The sequence below is a fragment of the Olea europaea genome, chromosome 7, assembly GCF_002742605.1.
Source record: "Olea europaea var. sylvestris chromosome 7, O_europaea_v1, whole genome shotgun sequence".
NCBI classification, from domain to species: domain Eukaryota; kingdom Viridiplantae; phylum Streptophyta; class Magnoliopsida; order Lamiales; family Oleaceae; genus Olea; species Olea europaea.
The window spans coordinates 16472319-16495816 of NC_036243.1; the positions used below are offsets into that span (position 1 = coordinate 16472319).

The 23498-nt window shown below is 35.4% G+C and overlaps 5 protein-coding genes across 15 annotated transcripts; all 5 read right to left on the reverse strand.

Moving 5' to 3' along the window:
• Positions 1-7072: 7072 nt before the first annotated feature.
• Positions 7073-8697, reverse strand: LOC111397167. Its single transcript, XM_023023928.1, has one exon. It carries the CDS (start codon positions 8399-8401, stop codon positions 7187-7189), a length of 1215 nt encoding a protein of 404 aa, XP_022879696.1. The 5' UTR covers positions 8402-8697; the 3' UTR covers positions 7073-7186.
• Positions 8698-9589: 892 nt separating this feature from the next.
• LOC111397168 (sm-like protein LSM8) lies at positions 9590-12903 on the reverse strand. 5 transcript variants are annotated; one of them, XM_023023931.1, is made up of 7 exons: positions 12776-12884; positions 11888-12140; positions 11503-11607; positions 10742-10782; positions 10582-10656; positions 10018-10070; positions 9590-9910 (listed from the first exon to the last, which is right to left on the reverse strand). In XM_023023931.1, the coding sequence occupies exons 3-7, from the start codon at positions 11537-11539 to the stop codon at positions 9820-9822; spliced, it is 297 nt and encodes a 98-aa protein (XP_022879699.1). In that variant the 5' UTR covers positions 11540-11607; positions 11888-12140; positions 12776-12884; the 3' UTR covers positions 9590-9819. The 5 variants fall into 5 exon arrangements, with proteins under 5 accessions (XP_022879699.1, XP_022879697.1, XP_022879702.1 ...); XM_023023929.1 differs by lacking the exon at positions 11888-12140 and having other exon boundaries at positions 12776-12903; XM_023023934.1 differs by lacking the exon at positions 11888-12140 and having other exon boundaries at positions 12823-12887.
• Positions 12407-14484, reverse strand: LOC111397974. Its single transcript, XM_023024937.1, has 3 exons — positions 13342-14484; positions 12776-12880; positions 12407-12449 (listed from the first exon to the last, which is right to left on the reverse strand). Exons 1-3 carry the CDS (start codon positions 14196-14198, stop codon positions 12407-12409), a joined length of 1005 nt encoding a protein of 334 aa, XP_022880705.1. The 5' UTR covers positions 14199-14484.
• Positions 14485-15432: 948 nt separating this feature from the next.
• Positions 15433-18746, reverse strand: LOC111397169 (sm-like protein LSM8). Of its 7 annotated transcripts, none has more exons than XM_023023936.1 (7): positions 18619-18726; positions 17731-17983; positions 17346-17450; positions 16585-16625; positions 16425-16499; positions 15861-15913; positions 15433-15753 (listed from the first exon to the last, which is right to left on the reverse strand). In XM_023023936.1, exons 3-7 carry the CDS (start codon positions 17380-17382, stop codon positions 15663-15665), a joined length of 297 nt encoding a protein of 98 aa, XP_022879704.1. In that variant the 5' UTR covers positions 17383-17450; positions 17731-17983; positions 18619-18726; the 3' UTR covers positions 15433-15662. The 7 variants fall into 7 exon arrangements, with proteins under 7 accessions (XP_022879704.1, XP_022879707.1, XP_022879703.1 ...); XM_023023939.1 differs by having other exon boundaries at positions 18666-18719; XM_023023935.1 differs by lacking the exon at positions 17731-17983 and having other exon boundaries at positions 18619-18746.
• A 1012-nt stretch (positions 18747-19758) lies between these two features.
• Positions 19759-23266, reverse strand: LOC111397172 (uncharacterized protein At1g65710-like). Its single transcript, XM_023023942.1, has 2 exons — positions 21887-23266; positions 19759-20805 (listed from the first exon to the last, which is right to left on the reverse strand). Exons 1-2 carry the CDS (start codon positions 23090-23092, stop codon positions 19939-19941), a joined length of 2073 nt encoding a protein of 690 aa, XP_022879710.1. The 5' UTR covers positions 23093-23266; the 3' UTR covers positions 19759-19938.
• Positions 23267-23498: the final 232 nt, after the last annotated feature.

The window sequence follows — 23498 nt, forward strand, 5'->3', positions numbered from 1 at the left end:
TCAAGATTTATTCAAGTTTTATAACCCAATGATGTCCTATATACAAACCTTGATGTATTTTGTTATTTTGAGCATGCTAGGCTAGATTTATTTATGCTAGGAGATCGATGAACCATGTGATTTGAATTTTAATATTCTGGTTTTGCAATTTGATATAAGACACAATTTCTATTATGTTGAATGATTTATATGCAATTAAATGTTTACGCAATTAAGAGCTCATAATTGTGTGAATTTAAGTGATTTATTCTTGCATTCGAGAGAATTGGAATAGATTTGACATAGTATAAATCATCGTAGGGTCCGATAGTGGATAGAAATATACCGCTATGCTCTATGTGAATCTTTAATGTTCATAAAATTTCATGCATTTTTACATATGCTCTTGTCATAGAAATATAGACCGGTGGTGTGTAGAAATAGGTTTGATACATCTCGAGAGAGAGTATTGGATAGACTTAGGAACATTGATTCGTCAAAATCGAAATGTGTTGTCATATTGTGAAACTAGAGTTTAAAGTGATAATTGCATGGGAATTCGTGATCCTAGCATATTTCATTCCCAATAATTATAACAAGTGCGTTCTCAACTTTTAGATTTCATTCTCAAGTTTAATTTATTGTTTTGCATATTAATTTCAGTTTAATCATAAGAAAAGAAAAATGCATAATTGAGGTTCAATTAGGTCTACATCCATTTTGGTAATTTAGTTTCAGTTAAGGCTGAGGTAGATAAAATTTGAACTAATCGATCTCTGTGGGACGATATTCGGACTCATTGAATCCACTTTATTACTTGTTAACGAACCGTACACTTGCGGTGGTTTTAAATCGAAAGAAAATAATTTCGCGAACACTTGTCATAATACTATTCAAGACGACACATTTAAATTAAGTAAGGAAAATTAATTGAAACGTCATTTGAAACGTATCAATATTGAATTTAGATGAAGTTTGAGAAGAGACGATACAAGAATATGGGAACTTCTTGTCTTTGAATATCGCAAGTTACTAACTTCACAAGTATTAACAAATAGCACATCCATCAAGTCTCGCTCAATAAATAGAATAAATTTACAGATCACACCATGCATATAAAATGTAACTACACTTTACATGTCTTCTTTCTGTGCTATATAAATTGTAATTTTTTGAAATTATCTCCATTCCCCCTTCCCCCCTTTTGCACCCAAGCTTTTGAGAGATAAAAAAGAAAGTCCCTTCTACTATATATTAAAAAAATGGGTAAATTTCACTCTAGGTCTCCAATATTCCATTTTCTAACAATTCACTCTATCAATCTTTATCCTCATCTTGTCCTCAGCCTTTCATATATTCGCACATATCGTTCATTCTTCATATTGATGTTTTTCATTCATTGTTGCCATGAATCTCCAGTGAAAGGACAATTCTACCCTTAACTTTAAATAATTAAAAAAAATTATACAAGAAAGATAAATAAAAAAGAATTTAAAAAAAGAAAAAAAGAAGGGTCTTCTTCTTTCCTTACTTCCACATCCCTACCCAAACCCGCCTCCAATTCTTCACTGCCAAGATTACCCGAAGCTTTGCTCGTCTAGCCGAAACCACAAACCCACTAAACATCGATATTTCCTCATTTGAGTAAATGATACTTCTTTTGAAAAGTTTCTTTTTGTTTCTAAATTCTAAAACAACTAAAAGTTCGAGTGAATGATGCAAACAACTGCACAAGTGAAGAGCTTAATTGAAGTTTTATCAAATGTTAAATGTGTATTTTAAATGAAAACAAATCAAAACACGAAGCAATGCTCGATACTTAATTTTTTGGGAGTCACATTATCAAGATGCTTTCCGCCAACCAAGAAAATATTAATTCGTATCTCCAATGTGTCATGTGGAGAATTGGACCAACGATAGCTTGACATGAACAAGAAATCATCTCTTCACGAATCAAGAATCTAATAAAATTGCCTCCTCATAGAGTGGTTCAGTTGGTGGAGTAGGTGAATGCGGATGCATTTGATCACGAGTTTAATTCCCTCTATCAACATTTTTTCGGTCGAGTCTGTTACACCGGACTTGTCTAGTGTGGTTTACTTGACTGACGTGATTTGCAAGTTATTGCGTCAGTCCGAGGGTTTATCCAGTGCACACCTGAAGAGTACCGATTGCAGGTAAAAAAAAAAAATCTTCAACAGTCGCCCTAAAACCAGTGGCTTTATATTTCACGACTATCAGATACTTTAGATAACATACTCAGTGGCATGTTACTGCCAGCCTGCCACCAATTACGAAGGAGAGAGGGAAAGGAAAGAAACAACACTATAAGACAGGGAGTCTTACTGGGTGTACAGGATAAAATATTACAAAACACCTACAGACAATTCACAATGTTGCTAGTTAAGGATGGCAATAAAACCCGCTCGATTCGGCCCTACCGGGGTCCCACCCCAAATGGGTTGGTGGGGCGGGGCGACCGTGAAGGAAAAAAATTTAAAAATAATTTTATTTTTAGACAATTCATTCGTTAAAAAATCATTTTGAATTTGTATTTTATTCACTAATAATAACGTAGCTTGAAACTTTAAAAATGTTTCAAAAAAAAATAAACGGGACAACAAACGGGGGAAAAAGGTTGCCCCGCCCCGTCTAAGGCGGAGCGGGACAAGGCTTGGGGAAACGGTGCAGGATGGGGGTGCCCCGGCCCGAACCCGACCCATTGCTATCACTATTGCTAGTGAGTAATAATACTGTAAATTTTCTTTCAAAAACTCATTATGTTATATTTAACTTTTTTCTTATTCAGTCAGTCAAGTTACATAATACATAAAAAGGTAACAAAAATCTTAATTTTTTTTTATTGATTTGTGTCTATTAACCTGATTTTATTTGTTAGTCAATAATTCTTGTAATATCAAATTAATTAGTTATTTTAGTTCTTATAGTATAAGTGGGCTTAGAACTAGGACAATTTTTTAAAATTGATTTAATTTAAACTAAAAGTCCAAACCCAACCAAAGCAATTTGGGTTGAAATTCACCAAAATCGATTAATTTAATTTTGATTTCAATTTCGGGTTGGAGTCGAAACCGACCCAGACTAAACGACGCCGAGGCCTACTTTTTACCTTCTTAAAAGTGATTAAGAGTATGTTTGGTAGAGATTTTAATCTAATCAATATCAATTTTTTTACCGTTACTTCACTATTCCAATCGTTATTTTTGAATTCTTCTTTCATAGATAGGACCCACTTTATCTTTAACGGTAAAAAAATCAATTAACAAAATTTCTACCAAACAGCACTAAATAAAAGTCAATCGTTGAGTAATGGACTGAAACATGAAGTTAGGGTCTATGTTTAAAAAAAAAAAGAAAAAAAAAGAGTAATGCAATTTACAGTCGCAGTCGTCCTATGTGACATACATGTAGCGATTAGTGATTTAATACATTAATATGATAATTTTTTATTACCTTATGTAACGAATCATTAATCGTCGTATGTATGATACGTAAGGTGACCACGATGATAAATAATTGCAAATAGCATTATTCAAAAAAGAAAGGTACTTTCGACGAGGTTTGAGACTTAAATTATAATTTTCTCCACAAAAATTAAGAGAAAGTAAATTCACACATAAAATTATGCCAAAAATAAAAGGCTTCGAAATCATTCGCGTCACTTTTAAAAATTTTGAACTAATATCACAATATAGACAAAGGTACGAACCCTTTTGCATCAATATGCTATATTACCAAATCGATATCAACTATGTTTTTTTTTTTTTTTTTTTTTTTTTTTTTACAAGGTGTCCGGGCTTGCGTCCGACTAGATCCTTGTCCCTGAACCTCCGGCCCCTCAGCAGCTCAGGGAGGTAAATCGCAGGATGTGCCCTTGTTGGCTCCCAGGTTCCCACAACTCATTTGGACTCCTTCCGTAAAGAGAGCTCTCCTCGTTGGGCGTTTGTTCAACCAAATGGCTTCCCCTCCATTTTAGCACCCAGTGTTAACTCCAGGAATCGAACTCTCCATCCTTGCTTCCAGCGTCCCAACGAAGTGATTGTTCCACCAACTCGGATGCGCCCTGGGGGGCGATATCAACTATGTTACATTGACAGAATGAGGTGACAGACTCCCTGACTGAAAACTCACGATAGGGTTGGGGCAACTTTTTTTGAAATTTTTTATTCACGCGGGTCTCAATATCATGTGAGAGGATGTCAAATCGCATGTCACCCTTTTCCTGTCAAACTAATTTAATTTAATCGATATTACTAGAATTGTACCAATTTAACATTCGATAGCAAAAAATTGATAGTTGGACCAATGACATTTTCTAACCAGAAATAGAATCATGCTACATTTATGGTCCGTTTAATTGTAAAAATAGAATTTGGAAGAAAAGAAAACGAATTTCAGGGAATTGAATTGCCTATAAATTGTTTTAATTTTACTAAGAATTGCCAATTATTGTATTTGATTGGTATAATTTTTCATGTAAAAAATATTAAAATAAAAGTATTTTTTGACGTTCTATTGACTTTGTTTTACATGAAAATTATCAATTAAATGGATAGAATTTACTGTTATTATGGATAAAATTTGTTTCCATTGCCAAAAAAAAAATCATATATATTTTGGTATTCGTTTGACTTTATTTTATATGAAAATTGTCAATTAAAGGAAAATATTTTTTTACAATTAGAGATAGAATTTATTTCCATTGTAGTAGTAATAATAATAATAATAATAATAATAATAAATAAATAAATAAATAAATAAATAAATCAATCAATCAACAGCCTATCTAGAAAATCAAGAAAATCAATTCGATGAAAAAAATATGCTATCAAACAATCAAAAAAATAGAAGTTGGAATTTGAATTCCATTTTTCATGGAAAATAATGGCCAATCCAACAAGGCCTTAACAATTTTCGTACAGGACACTGAAAGATTTCCATGTACATTGAGCCTTATTCTTCTAACCATCCAAAAACATAATTTGCCAACTCATTTTGATAATCTGATTCTGGTAAAATAATCGAATTAATTGTTCCAATGATCGCTGAACTTAGATCAATGTTTTTGATTGGCTGCTGAAGTTTAGAATGTCAAGTTTTGATCACGGAACTTAGATCAATGTATTCGATTGCTCACTGAACTTAGGTTCATGTCTTAGATTGCTCACTTAAATTTAAAATATCGAGTTTTGACCACTGAACTTTGAAATATGTCGCACGTTACTCATTAACATAATTGTTTAACTTTAAAAAATATCGATTTTACAGTAAGTAATGTATAACATTTTTCAAAATTTAATGAATAAAGTACAATATTTTTCAAAGTTTAGTGGTTAAAATTCGATATTTTCAAAGTTCAGTGAATAATGTACAATATTTTTCAAAGTTCAATGGCGAAAACTCTACATTTTAAACTTCAGTGAATAGTCGAAGACATAGACCTAAGCTCGATGATCAAAATTCGACATTTTAAACTTCATTGACTAAGCCCTCATTTGACCCTCATTTTTTTTTAAAATAAAAATGGGTGGAATAATGGGGGCTAATCAAAGACATTGATCTAAATTCACTAATAATTGGAACAATTAACTCAAAAAATCTAGAATGACATGACTCTTGGAACAGTTTCCCCAAATTTTAAATCGACCTAAATTAGGGATTTTGAGTAAGAACAATTTCAGTTCATAATATAGCTTCAGAAACTGGGAACTTTATTGATGGTAGCCATTCCGATCTTAAAGCGCATTATTTCCCCTCATTATGAACTGCTGGAGGAAAGTCGTGAAATTTTGCTGCATTTCCCTCAATCTGCAAACATTTTGCCAAGGGCAGTTCGTTATTTGTTGCTGAAGACTAAGAGGCATATATACTGATTTTTATGGTAAGTAGGTTTCTTAATGAACTCCTTCCTTTCTTCCAAAGTTTTTAATTTTATTTTTATTCCTTTTCCTTTCATCCCTTTTGTGGTAAGAAGGGGTATTATTCTTTTTTTATTACCTATTGTAATATTGGAACAATATGAGGTAAGATGGAGAACTAGATTGTTGCAAGAACTGGAATTTTGAAACCTAAATCGAAACCAGTTGAATGGGAACCAACTGCTGATCTAAATCTTCTCAATTATTTTCAGGCATGAAGCTTTTGCTATGGGTATAACAATAATTCCACTTAATAGAAGAAATCGATAACTAGAAGACAGTAACAAAATTTCTATTAACGAGAGTGTCAGCGTGGTATGTGCAGTGGCATTAGTCTGCTACCTTTTCTATTGAGATTGTACTAACACGAGTCTCTTTTAGGTCAATGGAAGGTTGTCATATCTTATAGTCTTAAAGATGGGAATAATAGGTCGAACCTACTGGTATATCTATAGGTCATAGGTGGTAATGCCTACTAAGTCGCCAGGTTTCATTAGGATTTGGGACCAAGACCACTTCAGTTACGGAACTAAAGTAAAATACTACTCTTATGTAGTGAGCCTCCAATATTAGATATATTTATGAATTGATCTTGTCGGACGCTTGAACCTTTTCTTTTGCTTCAAACTTGAATCTACATACATTTCCATCAGTGGACCAGTACTGGTGGATTAGTCCCTGGGCTGTTGGATGAAGACGTTTTAATTGTTTTTAATAATGTGGTCAAGGCATTTTCCCACTCCTCACTTAGAGAAGATTTTAATATGGTACTATAAGCAGAAGGTATCTTAATCTCCAGGAAGCTAACCAGTTTCAGTTGCTTTCAGAAATACATGTCACTGAATTCTATAAATACCTCTGAAAAATAATCATGGAACTAAAATCCCATACTAGTTTTTCTACTTTATCTTGTACTAAAAGTATCTGTTTATCTCGCGGACATCATCGTTCCAGCATTGACTTGGCTTTGGATTTCTTGGTCACTTGATAGGATTATTTTGTTATATTGTTGTCTTATCGTCTTTCCTTTTCTGTCTATTTTGTTGCTAAACTATACTTTTAGCTTCATTTACTTCTTCTCTGTTCTTATGCATTTACCAGTTCAAGCAGATTTTATAACAATAAGTAAAAAAAAAAAAAAAAAAAAAAGGACGTTTGACTGCCAATTTCCTGCTATAATAATTAGACTTTGTGCTCAGAATACAAAATTTCTTTCCTGCAATATTTAGAAGAGCTTAAATAAAGAAAAGAAAGAAGCTTAATTACAATCACCAAGAATTCTCTAGTGGTTTTTCCAGTAATGCAGAAACGTACATCTCATTTAGCTCCGGGCCACGATCAAGCTTGCGTCCCACCACCCATTTGACCTTGTTAAATCCGACACTTTCTATGAGGGGTGTATAGACATTCTCCAACTCATCCCCAACACAGAAAAAATGGTCGAGCCAGAACAGTCCACCAGGCCTAAGCACCCTATATATGTCGAATATCAAGAAATGGAGCAGTTTTGTGGGTATCCAGTTACTCAGAACATGCATAGAATGCACGATATCTAGTGTGTTGTCGAAGAAGGGGAGTCTTTGCGAAATGCTTATGTACAAAGGTACAACGCCTCTTGATGCAATGAAACTATTGAAAGGGCCATTTAGATTCATTGAAGTTGTGATGATTGTTATGTTTCTTTTTCTCATTCTGACAGCAAATGTAGCCACCCCACCTCCGATGTCAAGCCCTATTCTTATTGTGCCAGGCTTCTTTACTGCAAGTACTTCATCTACGGAGAAGTCGAGGCCCCCACCATTGCCAGTCCATCGGGTTTTCTCTCGTCCAGCAAGGTCAAAACAGTCCTTGCAGTCGTCAAAACCTTTCTGAGTATGCATACGATTGATGAGACATGAATAGTTCTTGCAGGTATGTGCTGTCCAAACAACAGTTGAGTCCGAGGGTGTCATCCATAAGCTATCAGGAAGTGGGTATGGTTCAATGTATTCTTTCTGTGCAGCTGGATGGCACCGGCGTCGAGGAAGTGGCTCACATCCCCGGAGGAGAAGCTTTTGTGCTAGAAGCTCGTCGTCCGGGCAGGATCCATTGACTTTGTATGACATATACTGGCGAAGCATATCAGGGAAAAGTGCACACGGATGGCCAACTGGAGGGAGGATTTTGTCGGAATCAAAATTTGAGTTATAACCCAGTGGGAGCTGCTGTGGGGATGTGAAAGCAAGAAACTCATCAGGGAGGTCTGCTTCACTTTCCGATGCATTGAATTGTTTGACAATCTCTACTTTCGGGGTTGGCTTGGGATCTCTTGGGGCACAATCAGCAGTTTTCCCAATGGGTGTGACGGATTCTACTCGAGTTCCTAGAGAACATGGAGAATACAAGTTAGTGGAAATGAAGAGAGTGAGAAGATTTGAAGACACAAGTAAGAAAAGATAGAAGAGTTTAGAAGAGAAAGATCTTGAATTGCAAGGGGAATCCATGGAAATCTGATTTGGATTGCTTAGAGTTGAAGATGAAGTGTATTGTGTATACGATTAGTTGGGATTAAAGTCAACTTACTAATATATTATGTTTTAATACATTTAATCACGCAGAAGCATGTTTTATTTAAGACGAGTTGGTATTGTAGCAGGTAGTGGGATCTTGTGGAAGGTCAACACTGAGAGAGTGAAGTACAAATTTCATATTCTATAGAGAAGTGTGAAGTTTTGTGATTTCGGTTTTGGCGGACTTGTTCACATGCATTTTCCAATTTGTATGAATTTATCATCTTAAATTACTTTCTTTAAAAATTCATGCGAAGGTTAAATAGATAGAGGAAGAATTTATTCTAACCAGATCTGAGTTTGGATCTAATTCAGTATATTTAAACTCAAAAGATCAATATGCACTTAATTCAATGGCAATGGTTGATTAAATTGCAGGATGCAAATTCATTAATAATGGACCATATTTTAGTTTCTTTTTATTGTTTTATCCATCTTGCGTTGAGAATTAGAAACTCTAGTTTTATATCACCGAAAATAATTAAACTGTAGGAAAAAAAATAGACACACAAGACATGCAAAATTAATAGAGGTTCGTCCTAATGTGAAATTACGTCCTCTTTCGTCGCTGTGGTAACTCATTATTTTCTCTTACATCTCTCTTTTTACAAGAGAAATTGTACATTTTATCATCTCTTATACCTCTCTTTTTAATAATTATAATTAAACCTTAATGATGACTCCCCTGATGATATCCATAATTTTGCGTACAAGCTCTACGCAATGACAATAATTAAATTTTACAACTTGACATCTTGCACTCCCTTATCCGGCCTCTGGTAATGTTCAATGATATGCCAATAGCTATCCATTATTCAAATCTATTTAAGGCATTGTGCTCACTTATTCTCGATTCTTCAATTCAAAAGACATGTTGATATGCAAAAAATTATGATCAAAGCTTCCACGATTAAAAGATTGATAGAATTCACGATGAGCTTCAAAAAATAACGACAAAAACCAATATGAATTCCAAGTGGTCTTTGTATTAAGCTTGCTGTAGATTATTATTCATTGTCACAATGTAGTTTTAGTACTCATGTTTACTAACAAACTCGAAGCTGATAAAAATCCAATCATTCCTCCAGATGAGTTTTCCTATACCTGTTAATCAGAAGTAGAAAACACAAATTATAGAACAGGGGTTTGCAAAATCAAAGCAAGAATGTTCAAATCCTTACAAGAAGGTACATGCTAGTTAGTAGTTACAAACTGCAGAACTCCATTCATATGATCTTTTTCTCATAATGTTCACTCTCTTCATTTCATCCCACCCACCCACCAACCCCTGCGTTTTGGGTGTATTTTCTAGCTTCGAATCTAAAGAATATTTAGACACTACATGTTACAAATCAATGTATAACTGGCTTCAGAGGATGAGCTCTCAGTAGTGACAAGTCCAAGCTTGCATCTAGCTCTTCGTCTAGTTCTCCAACGATGCTACTGCAAGGTAAGGTAAGAAAAATCAGACTACAGCATATAATTATATTAGTCAAACGCAAAAGAATTATGATGTAAATGATATGCAGATGGCAAAGAAAAAATAGTACATGTTGTCTCCTCTGATGATGTAGAGACCCAACACAAGTTGCTGTACACCTTCCTACAATATAGAACAGGCATCAATTGTATTATGAGAAAATCAACCTTATGGAACAACACAACTGTGTTAATATTGAACTAAAATACATATAGGAAAATAAAAGATATAAAAAGAAGAAATGATAAGAATTGATTAATATTCAACTTGAAGGTACATATAACACAAAGCTCCTCAACTACAAGAGCAGGGAGGTTAGCATTTAACGAGTTCCACCCACTCTCTCTACCTTTGAAGCACAGACACTCCTCAGACACATGCAACACGACGTGTTCTATTTATGATATACTTAGTAAAAAATTTCATGATGGGCACATCCTCGAGGCGTGACCTATATATTTTCTGTCTTCAATTTTTGACATGCAACGCGCATTTCCTCAACGTCATAGGATGTGTTATTCACTGAATTCTTTTCATTCAGTAAAATCTATATTCAGAGCAGCTTGGACTTTCTAATAGCGAGCTATGCTACACAACATACATGTTTGATGCTTGTAGGAGATTAGGAGCAGACCTTTGTGGAATACACCCGTTCATGAGACTCATCAAGAATTATATTAGTAGCCTGGTCAAAACCTTTCAGAATTCCCTGCAAGAAGAATTGGTTATTTAGTATAAGAAAAGGGTTCACTACCAAATATTCTATTATTGCAGCTCAAAACCTAAAGGCTTACCACTATATTTCGCCCATCATTTGTGATCACTGAGATTGTTTCTGAGAATCACAAGGGACCAAAATTAAAAGCATAAAAAAGAGATGTTATTGGAAGCAAATTACTTGTCAAGAAATTCAAGTGTGAAAAGATATAGACGGGATATTTAAATTCTTATAAACTAAATGAAAGATGCAGTATACCCCAGTTCTCTAGAGTTTTAAAATAAGGTGCCTACAACACCTCACTCAGTTCAGGCCAAGCCAGTAACTTGATAGGACAGGAAATATGATAACTGGAGGAAGTACTTTGGCCTTATCGGGGGCAGCCATGGGGGATTTTCCGCAATGGGCCAAAGCCTGAGAGAGCAATGCCTTGTGGAGGTAGTTGTAAGTTGCTTTTATATCAGTCAATCAAAGATATTGTATCAAATGGAATTTACTCACAGCTATTTAGACTTTGACTGAGAAGAAATAAAATATCTTTAACACTTCAGCTTTGCAGATCATAACATCAAAGACTATAATGTATGAAGATGCTATCCCTAACACAGTTTGCCAGCAGGATGTTACGAAAAAAAATCTACTTCAGGTTCTTAAGAACTCTTCAAAATCACCATTGAGTTCAGGGGGAAGGGGCACATAATAAACACTACTCCATTCATGTAGTAGATTAGCAATATAATATCCAGTTTATAAACAATGGTAATTCCTGAAAAGAACACGCAAACGAGATAACATCATATATCAGTCGTGGATCAGTATAGGTTTATGATTGCATACGGTCAACAAGATTCTCAAGTCCAAGCCCACTAGACATCTTCTGATCTCCAATACAAATAGGCGATGATTCTTTTTAAATTGCTGATGCTTGGACTTTTGCGAAGCCTGCTCCATGAGAGTGAAACTAGTTATTAGTCATTTTACAATTCTAAAAAAGATGAACCAGCCAAAAGATAAAACTCAGCGAAAAAAAAAGAAAAGAAAAGAAAAGAAAATGCCTCAATCTAGGGAACTGATTAAAAATGAAAACTAATAAGAACTTAGGGTGAATAACTTTTCTGTTTTGCTTTAGAGGAAACATATAGTGACCATGAAGAAGTTGATTAAAAATGATATTAATTATTTCGATAATAAAAAATAAGTTAACTGGAGAAAGGTTGCCCACATGACTTGTGAGGTCTTAGAATGAAGCTACTTTCAACAATCCTTTTCAATCATTCTTTCAAGTTAGTAAGCCATATCCATGTTCTTTGTGCCCTTTGACTTTAACAATCCCAAATTACTAGAGGTCTTGTTGCATATCAAGTACGTCATCAGATGGGGCCTCAAATAGTTATAACGGTTTGACTGGTCATAATAAACTTCTGGAGGTCCAAATCAAGGTCCAACAAGTACACGAGTACGTAGTAGCCAGATGTCTGTTTAATAAAAAGTTAAAACAGGCGGTAAGTCGATTGGAAATCATAGATCTAGGGAAAATTTTGACTACGCAATTAATGTTCATAATGCATATACTAAATTATAATTCCTCATATTTTTAACAGTACCGAGAAAATGAACTAGATTGAATTACAGTGTATATGGAAACACAGGTGAAAGAAATTTCATTGTTACTTATCCCATCAGTAGGTTTATGGATCAAAGTAAAGAAATAGTTGCGAGAAATTAAGATTCTTACAACCACTCACATATAATACACATTAAGAAGGTAAATATCCAATAAAATTCTACAAAATAGATGAACACAGTCACAGAGCCCCACCACATACAGACACACATATCAATAGAAATTATACTTTTGGACTGGCAGCATTAGAGCATTCAAGAAAAAACCAAAAAAATAAAATAAAATAATAATAATAATAAAAAAATCCGAAATAGGAAAAATATTACTGCAGGATTAAGATACTTAAAAAATCGAACAATGTCTATTTTTCAATTCTCAGGAACAAGACTAATATCTATAAAAGCTAATCGGTATAATCACATTAATTAAAAAAAATGCAGATTTCGGCGCAATTTGAAATAACAAAACAACACTTTTCCTTCATACCTAGAGAAGGAAAAAAACCCGCCGGAAGAAGAAGTGCGAACTTGTACCGTAAACTGGTTCGTGTGCTGGAAAACCACAACTGAACCAGTTGCCAGTTGCGACACACTGATCAATAAAATGAAAGAAAGAAGATGACTGGATTAAATGTATAATGGGCCCATCTTCTTATGGACTAGTCTTGTAAAGGCCCATGTTTTGGTATAAGTTTTTAAACTTTCACTTGTAGCATTACTTTTCTACGCTTAAAGTTCCACGCTCCACATGACATCATTGTGTCAAACTATTTCTTTACCCATCTGTATAGAGATATTTATAAATAATAGATTTCTTTTTTTTTTTTAACTACACATTTTTCATAAAATCACTACTACAAAATATAATATTTTTCCAAAAACTAATTAAAATGGAGCTCAAACAAGGGCTAATGCTAAAGCAAGAAAACCCCTTTCATCAGTATGATCTTGAGAGCTCTATATTTTGTCGAATTTCAAGAAATAAATCGAATGTTTCAAATTTAGCATAGTTAGAGAATCTCCAATGATGATATAAAATAAATGTAAATTGACATATTCAAAAAAGGGCCATTTAGATTCATTGAAGTTGTGATGATTGTTATGTTTCTTTTTCTCATTCTGACAGCAAATGTAGCCACCCCACCTCCGATGTCAAGCCCTATTCTTATTGTGCCAGGCTTCTTTACTGCAAGTACTTCATCTACGGAGAAGTCGAGGCCCCCACCATTGCCAGTCCATCGGGTTTTCTCTCGTCCAGCAAGGTCAAAACAGTCCTTGCAGTCGTCAAAACCTTTCTGAGTATGCATACGATTGATGAGACATGAATAGTTCTTGCAGGTATGTGCTGTCCAAACAACAGTTGAGTCCGAGGGTGTCATCCATAAGCTATCAGGAAGTGGGTATGGTTCAATGTATTCTTTCTGTGCAGCTGGATGGCACCGGCGTCGAGGAAGTGGCTCACATCCCCGGAGGAGAAGCTTTTGTGCTAGAAGCTCGTCGTCCGGGCAGGATCCATTGACTTTGTATGACATATACTGGCGAAGCATATCAGGGAAAAGTGCACACGGATGGCCAACTGGAGGGAGGATTTTGTCGGAATCAAAATTTGAGTTATAACCCAGTGGGAGCTGCTGTGGGGATGTGAAAGCAAGAAACTCATCAGGGAGGTCTGCTTCACTTTCCGATGCATTGAATTGTTTGACAATCTCTACTTTCGGGGTTGGCTTGGGATCTCTTGGGGCACAATCAGCAGTTTTCCCAATGGGTGTGACGGATTCTACTCGAGTTCCTAGAGAACATGGAGAATACAAGTTAGTGGAAATGAAGAGAGTGAGAAGATTTGAAGACACAAGCAAGAAAAGATAGAAGAGGTTAGAAGAGAAAGATCTTGAACTGCAAGGGGAATCCATGGAAATCTGATTTGGATTGCTTAGAGTTGAAGATGAAGTGTATTGTGTATACGATTAGTTGGGATTAAAGTCAAATTACTAATACATTATGTTTTAGTACATTTAATCACGCAGAAGCATATTTTTTTTATTTAAGACAAGAGTTGGTATTGTAGCAGGTAGTGGGATCTTGAGGAAGGTCAACACTGAGAGAGTGAAGTACAAATTTCATATTCTATGGAGAAGTGTGAAGTTTTGTGATTTCGGTTTTGGCGGACTTGTTCACATGCATTTTCCAATTTGTATGAATTTATCATCTTAAATTACTTTCTTTAAAAATTCATGCGAAGGTTAAATAGATAGAGGAAGAATTTATTATAACCAGATCTGAGTTTGAATCTAATTCAGTATATTTAAACTCAAAAGATCAATATGCACTTAATTCAATGGCAAAGGTTGATTAAATTGCAGGATGCAAATTCTTAAGACTAAATTGTGGTAGTTTAGTACATAGCACTAAGCATTAATAATGGACCATATTTTAGTTTCTTTTTATTGTTTTATCCATCTTGCGTTGAGAATTAGAAACTCTAGTTTTATATCACCGAAAATAATTAAACTGTAGGAAAAAAAATAGACACACAAGACATGCAAAATTAATAGAGGTTCGTCCTAATGTGAAATTACGTCCTCTTTCGTCGCTGTGGTAACTCATTATTTTCTCTTACATCTCTCTTTTTACAAGAGAAATTGTACATTTTATCATCTCTTATACCTCTCTTTTTAATAATTATAATTAAACCTTAATGATGACTCCCTTGATGATATCCATAATTTTGCGTACAAGCTCTACGCAATGACAATAATTAAATTTTACAACTTGACATCTTGCACTCCCTTATCCGGCCTCTGGTAATGTTCAATGATATGCCAATAGCTATCCATTATTCAAATCTATTTAAGGCATTGTGCTCACTTATTCTCGATTCTTCAATTCAAAAGACATGTTGATATGCAAAAAATTATGATCAAAGCTTCCACGATTAAAAGATTGATAGAATTCACGATGAGCTTCAAAAAATAACGACAAAAACCAATATGAATTCCAAGTGGTCTTTGTATTAAGCTTGCTGTAGATTATTATTCATTGTCACAATGTAGTTTTAGTACTCATGTTTACTAACAAACTCGAAGCTGATAAAAATCCAATCATTCCTCCAGATGAGTTTTCCTATACCTGTTAATCAGAAGTAGAAAACACAAATTATAGAACAGGGGTTTGCAAAATCAAAGCAAGAATGTTCAAATCCTTACAAGAAGGTACATGCTAGTTAGTAGTTACAAACTGCAGAACTCCATTCATATGATCTTTTTCTCATAATGTTCACTCTCTTCATTTCATCCCACCCACCCACCAACCCCTGCGTTTTGGGTGTATTTTCTAGCTTCGAATCTAAAGAATATTTAGACACTACATGTTACAAATCAATGTATAACTGGCTTCAGAGGATGAGCTCTCAGTAGTGACAAGTCCAAGCTTGCATCTAGCTCTTCGTCTAGTTCTCCAACGATGCTACTGCAAGGTAAGGTAAGAAAAATCAGACTACAGCATATAATTATATTAGTCAAACGCAAAAGAATTATGATGTAAATGATATGCAGATGGCAAAGAAAAAATAGTACATGTTGTCTCCTCTGATGATGTAGAGACCCAACACAAGTTGCTGTACACCTTCCTACAATATAGAACAGGCATCAATTGTATTATGAGAAAATCAACCTTATGGAACAACACAACTGTGTTAATATTGAACTAAAATACATATAGGAAAATAAAAGATATAAAAAGAAGAAATGATAAGAATTGATTAATATTCAACTTGAAGGTACATATAACACAAAGCTCCTCAACTACAAGAGCAGGGAGGTTAGCATTTAACGAGTTCCACCCACTCTCTCTACCTTTGAAGCACAGACACTCCTCAGACACATGCAACACGACGTGTTCTATTTATGATATACTTAGTAAAAAATTTCATGATGGGCACATCCTCGAGGCGTGACCTATATATTTTCTGTCTTCAATTTTTGACATGCAACGCGCATTTCCTCAACGTCATAGGATGTGTTATTCACTGAATTCTTTTCATTCAGTAAAATCTATATTCAGAGCAGCTTGGACTTTCTAATAGCGAGCTATGCTACACAACATACATGTTTGATGCTTGTAGGAGATTAGGAGCAGACCTTTGTGGAATACACCCGTTCATGAGACTCATCAAGAATTATATTAGTAGCCTGGTCAAAACCTTTCAGAATTCCCTGCAAGAAGAATTGGTTATTTAGTATAAGAAAAGGGTTCACTACCAAATATTCTATTATTGCAGCTCAAAACCTAAACGCTTACCACTATATTTCGCCCATCATTTGTGATCACTGAGATTGTTTCTGAGAATCACAAGGGACCAAAATTAAAAGCATAAAAAAGAGATGTTATTGGAAGCAAATTACTTGTCAAGAAATTCAAGTGTGAAAAGATATAGACGGGATATTTAAATTCTTATAAACTAAATGAAAGATGCAGTATACCCCAGTTCTCTAGAGTTTTAAAATAAGGTGCCTACAACACCTCACTCAGTTCAGGCCAAGCCAGTAACTTGATAGGACAGGAAATATGATAACTGGAGGAAGTACTTTGGCCTTATCGGGGGCAGCCATGGGGGATTTTCCGCAATGGGCCAAAGCCTGAGAGAGCAATGCCTTGTGGAGGTAGTTGTAAGTTGCTTTTATATCAGTCAATCAAAGATATTGTATCAAATGGAATTTACTCACAGCTATTTAGACTTTGACTGAGAAGAAATAAAATATCTTTAACACTTCAGCTTTGCAGATCATAACATCAAAGACTATAATGTATGAAGATGCTATCCCTAACACAGTTTGCCAGCAGGATGTTACGAAAAAAAATCTACTTCAGGTTCTTAAGAACTCTTCAAAATCACCATTGAGTTCAGGGGGAAGGGGCACATAATAAACACTACTCCATTCATGTAGTAGATTAGCAATATAATATCCAGTTTATAAACAATGGTAATTCCTGAAAAGAACACGCAAACGAGATAACATCATATATCAGTCGTGGATCAGTATAGGTTTATGATTGCATACGGTCAACAAGATTCTCAAGTCCAAGCCCACTAGACATCTTCTGATCTCCAATACAAATAGGCGATGATTCTTTTTAAATTGCTGATGCTTGGACTTTTGCGAAGCCTGCTCCATGAGAGTGAAACTAGTTATTAGTCATTTTACAATTCTAAAAAAGATGAACCAGCCAAAAGATAAAACTCAGCGAAAAAAAAAGAAAAGAAAAGAAAAGAAAATGCCTCAATCTAGGGAACTGATTAAAAATGAAAACTAATAAGAACTTAGGGTGAATAACTTTTCTGTTTTGCTTTAGAGGAAACATATAGTGACCATGAAGAAGTTGATTAAAAATGATATTAATTATTTCGATAATAAAAAATAAGTTAACTGGAGAAAGGTTGCCCACATGACTTGTGAGGTCTTAGAATGAAGCTACTTTCAACAATCCTTTTCAATCATTCTTTCAAGTTAGTAAGCCATATCCATGTTCTTTGTGCCCTTTGACTTTAACAATCCCAAATTACTAGAGGTCTTGTTGCATATCAAGTACGTCATCAGATGGGGCCTCAAATAGTTATAACGGTTTGACTGGTCATAATCAACTTCTGGAGGTCCAAATCAAGGTCCAACAAGTACACGAGTACGTAGTAGCCAGATGTCTGTTTAATAAAAAGTTAAAACAGGCGGTAAGTCGATTGGAAATCATAGATCTAGGGAAAATTTTGACTACGCAATTAATGTTCATAATGCATATACTAAATTATAATTCCTCATATTTTTAACAGTACCGAGAAAATGAACTAGATTGAATTACAGTGTATATGGAAACACAGGTGAAAGAAATTTCATTGTTACTTATCCCATCAGTAGGTTTATGGATCAAAGTTAAGAAATAGTTGCGAGAAATTAAGATTCTTACAACCACTCACATATAATACACATTAAGAAGGTAAATATCCATTAAAATTCTACAAAATAGATGAACACAGTCACAGAGCCCCACCACATACAGACACACATATCAATAGAAATTATACTTTTGGACTGGCAGCATTAGGGCATTCAAGAAAAAACCAAAAAAATAAAATAAAATAATAATAATAATAAAAAAATCCGAAATAGGAAAAATATTACTGCAGGATTAAGATACTTAAAAAATCGAACAATGTCTATTTTTCAATTCTCAGGAACAAGACTAATATCTATAAAAGCTAATCGGTATAATCACATTAATTAAAAAAAATGCAGATTTCGGCGCAATTTGAAATAACAAAACAACACTTTTCCTTCATACCTAGAGAAGGAAAAAAACCCGCCGGAAGAAGAAGTGCGAACTTGTACCGTAAACTGGTTCGTGTGCTGGAAAACCTCAACTGAACCAGTTGCCAGTTGCGACGCACTGATCAATAAAATGAAAGAAAGAAGATGACTGGATTAAATGTATAATGGGCCCATCTTCTTATGGACTAGTCTTGTAAAGGCCCATGTTTTGGTATAAGTTTTTAAACTTTCACTTATAGCATTACTTTTCTACGCTTAAAGTTCCACGCTCCACATGACATCATTGTGTCAAACTATTTCTTTACCCATCTGTATAGAGATATTTATAAATAATAGATTTCTTTTTTTTTTTTAACTACACATTTTTCATAAAATCACTACTACAAAATATAATATTTTTCCAAAAACTAATTAAAATGGAGCTCAAACAAGGGCTAATGCTAAAGCAAGAAAACCCCTTTCATCAGTATGATCTTGAGAGCTCTATATTTTGTCGAATTTCAAGAAATAAATCGAATGTTTCAAATTTAGCATAGTTAGAGAATCTCCAATGATGATATAAAATAAATGTAAATTGACATATTCAAAAACACTTTTACATCTCTATTTACATTTCGATAGATTTATGAGGGTGTTCTTAACTAAGATTTTGATGAGAAGATATAAAAAAAATTAGGTCTAAATGGGTTGGTAGATTTTTGTCTCTTGTGAGTCTCACAAGTAGATCTATCATTTTCTACTATAAAATGCACTTTACAATTCCTTTGCATCTCTTCATTGGTGAGGTTTTTGAATATTTTGAAGATATAAATTACAATTTAAATCTAATCTAGAGCACAATTGGGATACGCTCTTACAATCCCTTCTTGATTGACTACTTGTATCTCCATTCGAAGCTCACAGATTGCACGTTCACCTGTCAAAATTCAAGAAGTGGCACTTTTTCTTGCTGGTGGTTGAGATAATTTTCCAACTTTCTTAATTTTGCAACAATGGTCCTAGAGTACATTGACTGAGGATTCAGATATTAGTTCGATCGAACAATATCATTTTTGTCCTTTTATTTTCTAGACCTGATCAATATTTATATTTCAATTTACTCTGTGGAGAAATCCATTGTTTTCTATACTTAATTGGCAAGAAAAAGAACTAATTAAAGAACATTTCTGTAAAGTGTTGAACTGCAGCAAAGATTGCAAGTGACCAACCCAAAAACAAACTTGTTCTACTTCAAACAATGTTCAAAATGTACCATCAAACTTCCCAGTTAAAGAGAATAGAACTGGTGAAAGAAACATCCTACGAATTAGTAGATTTGCAACAATCTAAATATTCAGCTCGAAGCAGCTACTCTAGGTGTCGTGTGAAGATCTCTTGATCCAACTCTGCCACGTCCAACTCCAGTATGTTGGTGTCCTAAGTCAGATATGGCATGCCTCTTATTAGCCATTTGACTGCGATTATTCTGCCCATTACTTGACATTATAGAAGAACGATCAGTTGAATCTACTGAATTTGGCTCCCACGAAGAAGAAAGCCAGTGTTCCTGACTGCCCACAAAGCTATTGCTGCCTGATGATTCTTGCTCTTCCAAGTCTTCATCCCCTGGCACCGTACCTCTCCTTACAGTTATGTATTTGTGAAAGCTTGGCTGCGTCAAATCATCATTAGCCACCACCTCAGATTCCACAATGGGGTCCCTCTTGGTTTCTAATCTTGTCTTCTCATCACTCTTAACGAAATGCTCAGCAGTGGAGTTTTGCATTGTGTCCGAGGAAGTACCGATCAAGTTGGAACCAGTACTCGAGTTAAGGTCAGCAACAGCTTCAAGAATAGAGCAGGCTTTAGTAACACTAGGTGGGAGAGTAAACCCGGGGTTCAGGGGGTTCTTTTGGTGAAAGTTTTGGATATCTTCAAGCAATAATGCAGTGTAGGATGGAGTAGGATTTAGCTGAGTTTCAGGTTTGTAGTCTTGGTCTTGGGATTCTCTAAAGGATCTGCTTCTCGTCATTGTCTGAGGTTTAAAATTTTCAGGACCCGAAGGTACCTTATTTAACACAAAATTGCCTGTAACTCCTTGTAATCCCTTAGACTCTTCTGTAATCAACTGCGGGTGCTCCTTGGCTTTGCAATTCACTAGATTGTGATCGATTTTCTTGCTTCTAAGTTTGTGTTCAGCTCTTGTATTTCCTGCATTTGCCTTCTCCGTAACAACATACAAGCATCAAGTTATTTGTAAGACGTATGCAAGAACTCTTTAAGTTGAAGTAATTTATAAAACTACAAGTCATTCTGAATAAAATGAAGTCATATGATGTGTTTCCTGCATTTGCCTTCTCCGTAACAACATACAAGCATCAAGTTATTTGTAAGACGTATGCAAGAACTCTTTAAGTTGAAGTAATTTATAAAACTACAAGTCATTCTGAATAAAATGAAGTCATATGATGTATAGCCAACAACTTCGAAGCATAAAAAATCATATAATTTCTAAACACCACTTGAAGTTACCTACAAAACTATAGCCATTTTTCGTAATATAGAGTTTCATGGATCAATATTTCATGAAACTTCCAATCCTGTCACTTAAAATCAGTTCCCTACTCCATCAGCTCAAACTTATAGAGGAGGTGATTCAACACAGAAGCCTCAAGTTCAAATCTTACCTCCTCTCGTTTATGAAAAAACTATGCAAATGTCAGACTCTCCATAAATAAAGAACGTGGTTGCTTAGTCTTCTAAATGAGGTGGTTCAAAACAAGCTAATAGAGGTGTTATCACATGAATGAGTATCAAACAATTTTCTTTTAGCTAGATAGTTCTCTATACTTCAATCAAGAAACTAAATCACAGAGGAGGGAGGTAGTTCTCCTAGAGTATAACTTAGCAGAGTTTTGCGACACGCTGGTGTGCACACCCCTCACATGAGGAAGGCCCACGCATTTTTTTTTATAGGGTGTGGACCCTTCCCTCTTGTGAGGGGCATGTACACCAGTGTTGACAAGCAAGTGTACAAATAGCAAAATTCAACTCAGTATTTGCCCTACATATGTAATACACGTCAATTCACCAGCGGCCTGGGAGTACAATTTAATACACATGTCAATTCAACTAAGTACTTATCCTACATTTGTACTACACATGTCAATTCATCAGTGGCCTAGGAGTAGTATTTAATACACATGTCAATTCGACAGTAGCACGAGTACTGAGTACTCCATACTCGGGGAATACTAGAAATTTTTTCGAATATTATATTGTTTGATAAAAAATATGCATACCTGTGACAGAATGTTGTTGACAGCAGGTTTAACTCCTGCAGGAGAAGGCATCTGTTCCATAACAATGTTGGTATCAATCTCACTAAGAGGGTTTCTTCTATATGGAGATTGCTCTGCCTTTCTTGAATTGCCTTGGCTAAGGGATACAGTTTGGTTTTGACAGGATTTAAAATTCTGATTCTCATTCGACCCCTTGACATTAGCCCGTGCAGGGGATCGATTACGAGGCGAAGCAGCACTCCTCAAACCCACAGTGGAATCCACACCAGCAGTTCTCTTCACTTGGATCCTTTTAATGGCCGTGGTCGAATTAGGCTCTAAGCTACCGCTGCTGCCGCCATGGCTAGGACCTGCATTAGTACTCTTATCCATTGCCAAAGATGACACTGTGGCAGGCACAGAAACCATCTTTCCAGGCCTACAACTGCCATTATTAGAATTTGCTGCCGACGAATTAGCACCAGTAGAGGTAGTAATTGGAGATTCAGATCTTCTACCGGGAGATCTGCTTACCCTCCTTCCACCTCCACTCTCACCTCTTTCTCTGCTACCGGAACGCTGCTGTGCCGCCTGGTCTCTTTCTCGACTGGGAGTCCTTCTCCGCCCCTGAGAGGCGGATCCACCAGTCCTGGACTGGCGCTGGCTTTGTCTATGGCGGTGCTCTTTATCCCTTATCACAGCAACATTGTCACCATCAGCAACATTGTCTCCATCAGCACCATTTTCGTTATCAAAATCAAAACTCCTTTTTGAACCAGAGTACTTTCTTCCCCTTTGAAGATTACCAGAATCTTCTGAAGAACCGGAACCGGAAAGCCCGACCTTCCCGGTTGAAGAATTCCGGCTAAGCCTTCCACATTGTATCAAAATAGCATCCACCTCTTCTTTAGTACAACTCGAGGACCTCACCGGAGTTGCCATTATGACACCTTCCCCATTCCCTAATTCACCATTTATTTCATTAATCGGGCTCGAATTTTTCCCCATTTCGACTACTTCTGTGGACTTCCGTGCTTCAATTTTCTCCTCTGCAGAATGCCTTCCGACTTCGTGGCTCTTCTGGTGTTTCGTAACAAAAATCTGTTTCTTCACAATTTCTTCTTCTGCCTTCTTTTTCTCCAATTGAGTATTGGACTGAATCTGTTCTTGTGGCTTTAAAATTGGACCAGGAGAAGAAGTGCTTTTCTTGCTTAAACAACTTCCCATTTCGTTCAGAGCAAACTGAAAAGTCAATAATCAGATTTTTTTTAAAAAAAAAAAAAGAAAAAGGTAGAGCGAGAGAGAAAACCCAGAATCAAATTATAGAAGAAGGAAAGAGAGAGAAATGGGGGTAGAGTGTTTATGAACAAGAAACCACTTATTTGAAAGGAAGAAGAAAGTAGCTTTTTGAAGGGAGTGGGGTTAGAGAAGGGTGAGAACAAATTCAAATTTGACGGGGGGCAAATGAATGTAGCCGTTAAAGAATAATTTGTGATGTAAATTACAAGAAATTATTGCAGAAGTTATAAAAATATGTTTTTTAGCACATGTTACAATCAAGACAAAAATTGTTGTTTTGTTTTTTTTTTTTTGGATACCCAGGTGTCCTAGTTTCGTCAGACTAAATCCTAGA

Excerpts from the sequence above, each read along its gene's own strand:
- LOC111397169 (XM_023023935.1), bottom strand. The coding sequence starts at position 17,382 with ATGTCTAGTGGGCTTGGACTTGAGAATCTTGTTGACC. Across the intron at positions 16,626-17,345 it reads ACTTGAGAATCTTGTTGACC|AAACAATCTCAGTGATCACA; the intron begins GTATGCAATCAT and ends TGTGATTCTCAG. Across the intron at positions 16,500-16,584 it reads ATGATGGGCGAAATATAGTG|GGAATTCTGAAAGGTTTTGA; the intron begins GTAAGCGTTTAG and ends TTCTTCTTGCAG.
- LOC111397168 (XM_023023929.1), bottom strand. The coding sequence starts at position 11,539 with ATGTCTAGTGGGCTTGGACTTGAGAATCTTGTTGACC. Across the intron at positions 10,783-11,502 it reads ACTTGAGAATCTTGTTGACC|AAACAATCTCAGTGATCACA; the intron begins GTATGCAATCAT and ends TGTGATTCTCAG. Across the intron at positions 10,657-10,741 it reads ATGATGGGCGAAATATAGTG|GGAATTCTGAAAGGTTTTGA; the intron begins GTAAGCCTTTAG and ends TTCTTCTTGCAG.
- LOC111397172 (XM_023023942.1), bottom strand. The coding sequence starts at position 23,092 with ATGGGAAGTTGTTTAAGCAAGAAAAGCACTTCTTCTCCTGGTCCAATT. Across the intron at positions 20,806-21,886 it reads TCAACAACATTCTGTCACAG|GCAAATGCAGGAAATACAAG; the intron begins GTATGCATATTT and ends GTTACGGAGAAG.
- LOC111397974 (XM_023024937.1), bottom strand. The coding sequence starts at position 14,198 with ATGGATTCCCCTTGCAGTTCAAGATCTTTCTCTTCTAACCTCTTCTAT. Across the intron at positions 12,881-13,341 it reads AATGGCCCTTTTTTGAATAT|TGTGTCGCAACTGGCAACTG; the intron begins GTCAATTTACAT and ends TTTATTGATCAG. Across the intron at positions 12,450-12,775 it reads GGGTTTTTTTCCTTCTCTAG|AATTTTATTGGATATTTACC; the intron begins GTATGAAGGAAA and ends TCTATTTTGTAG.
- LOC111397167 (XM_023023928.1), bottom strand. The coding sequence starts at position 8,401 with ATGGATTCCCCTTGCAATTCAAGATCTTTCTCTTCTAAACTCTTCTAT.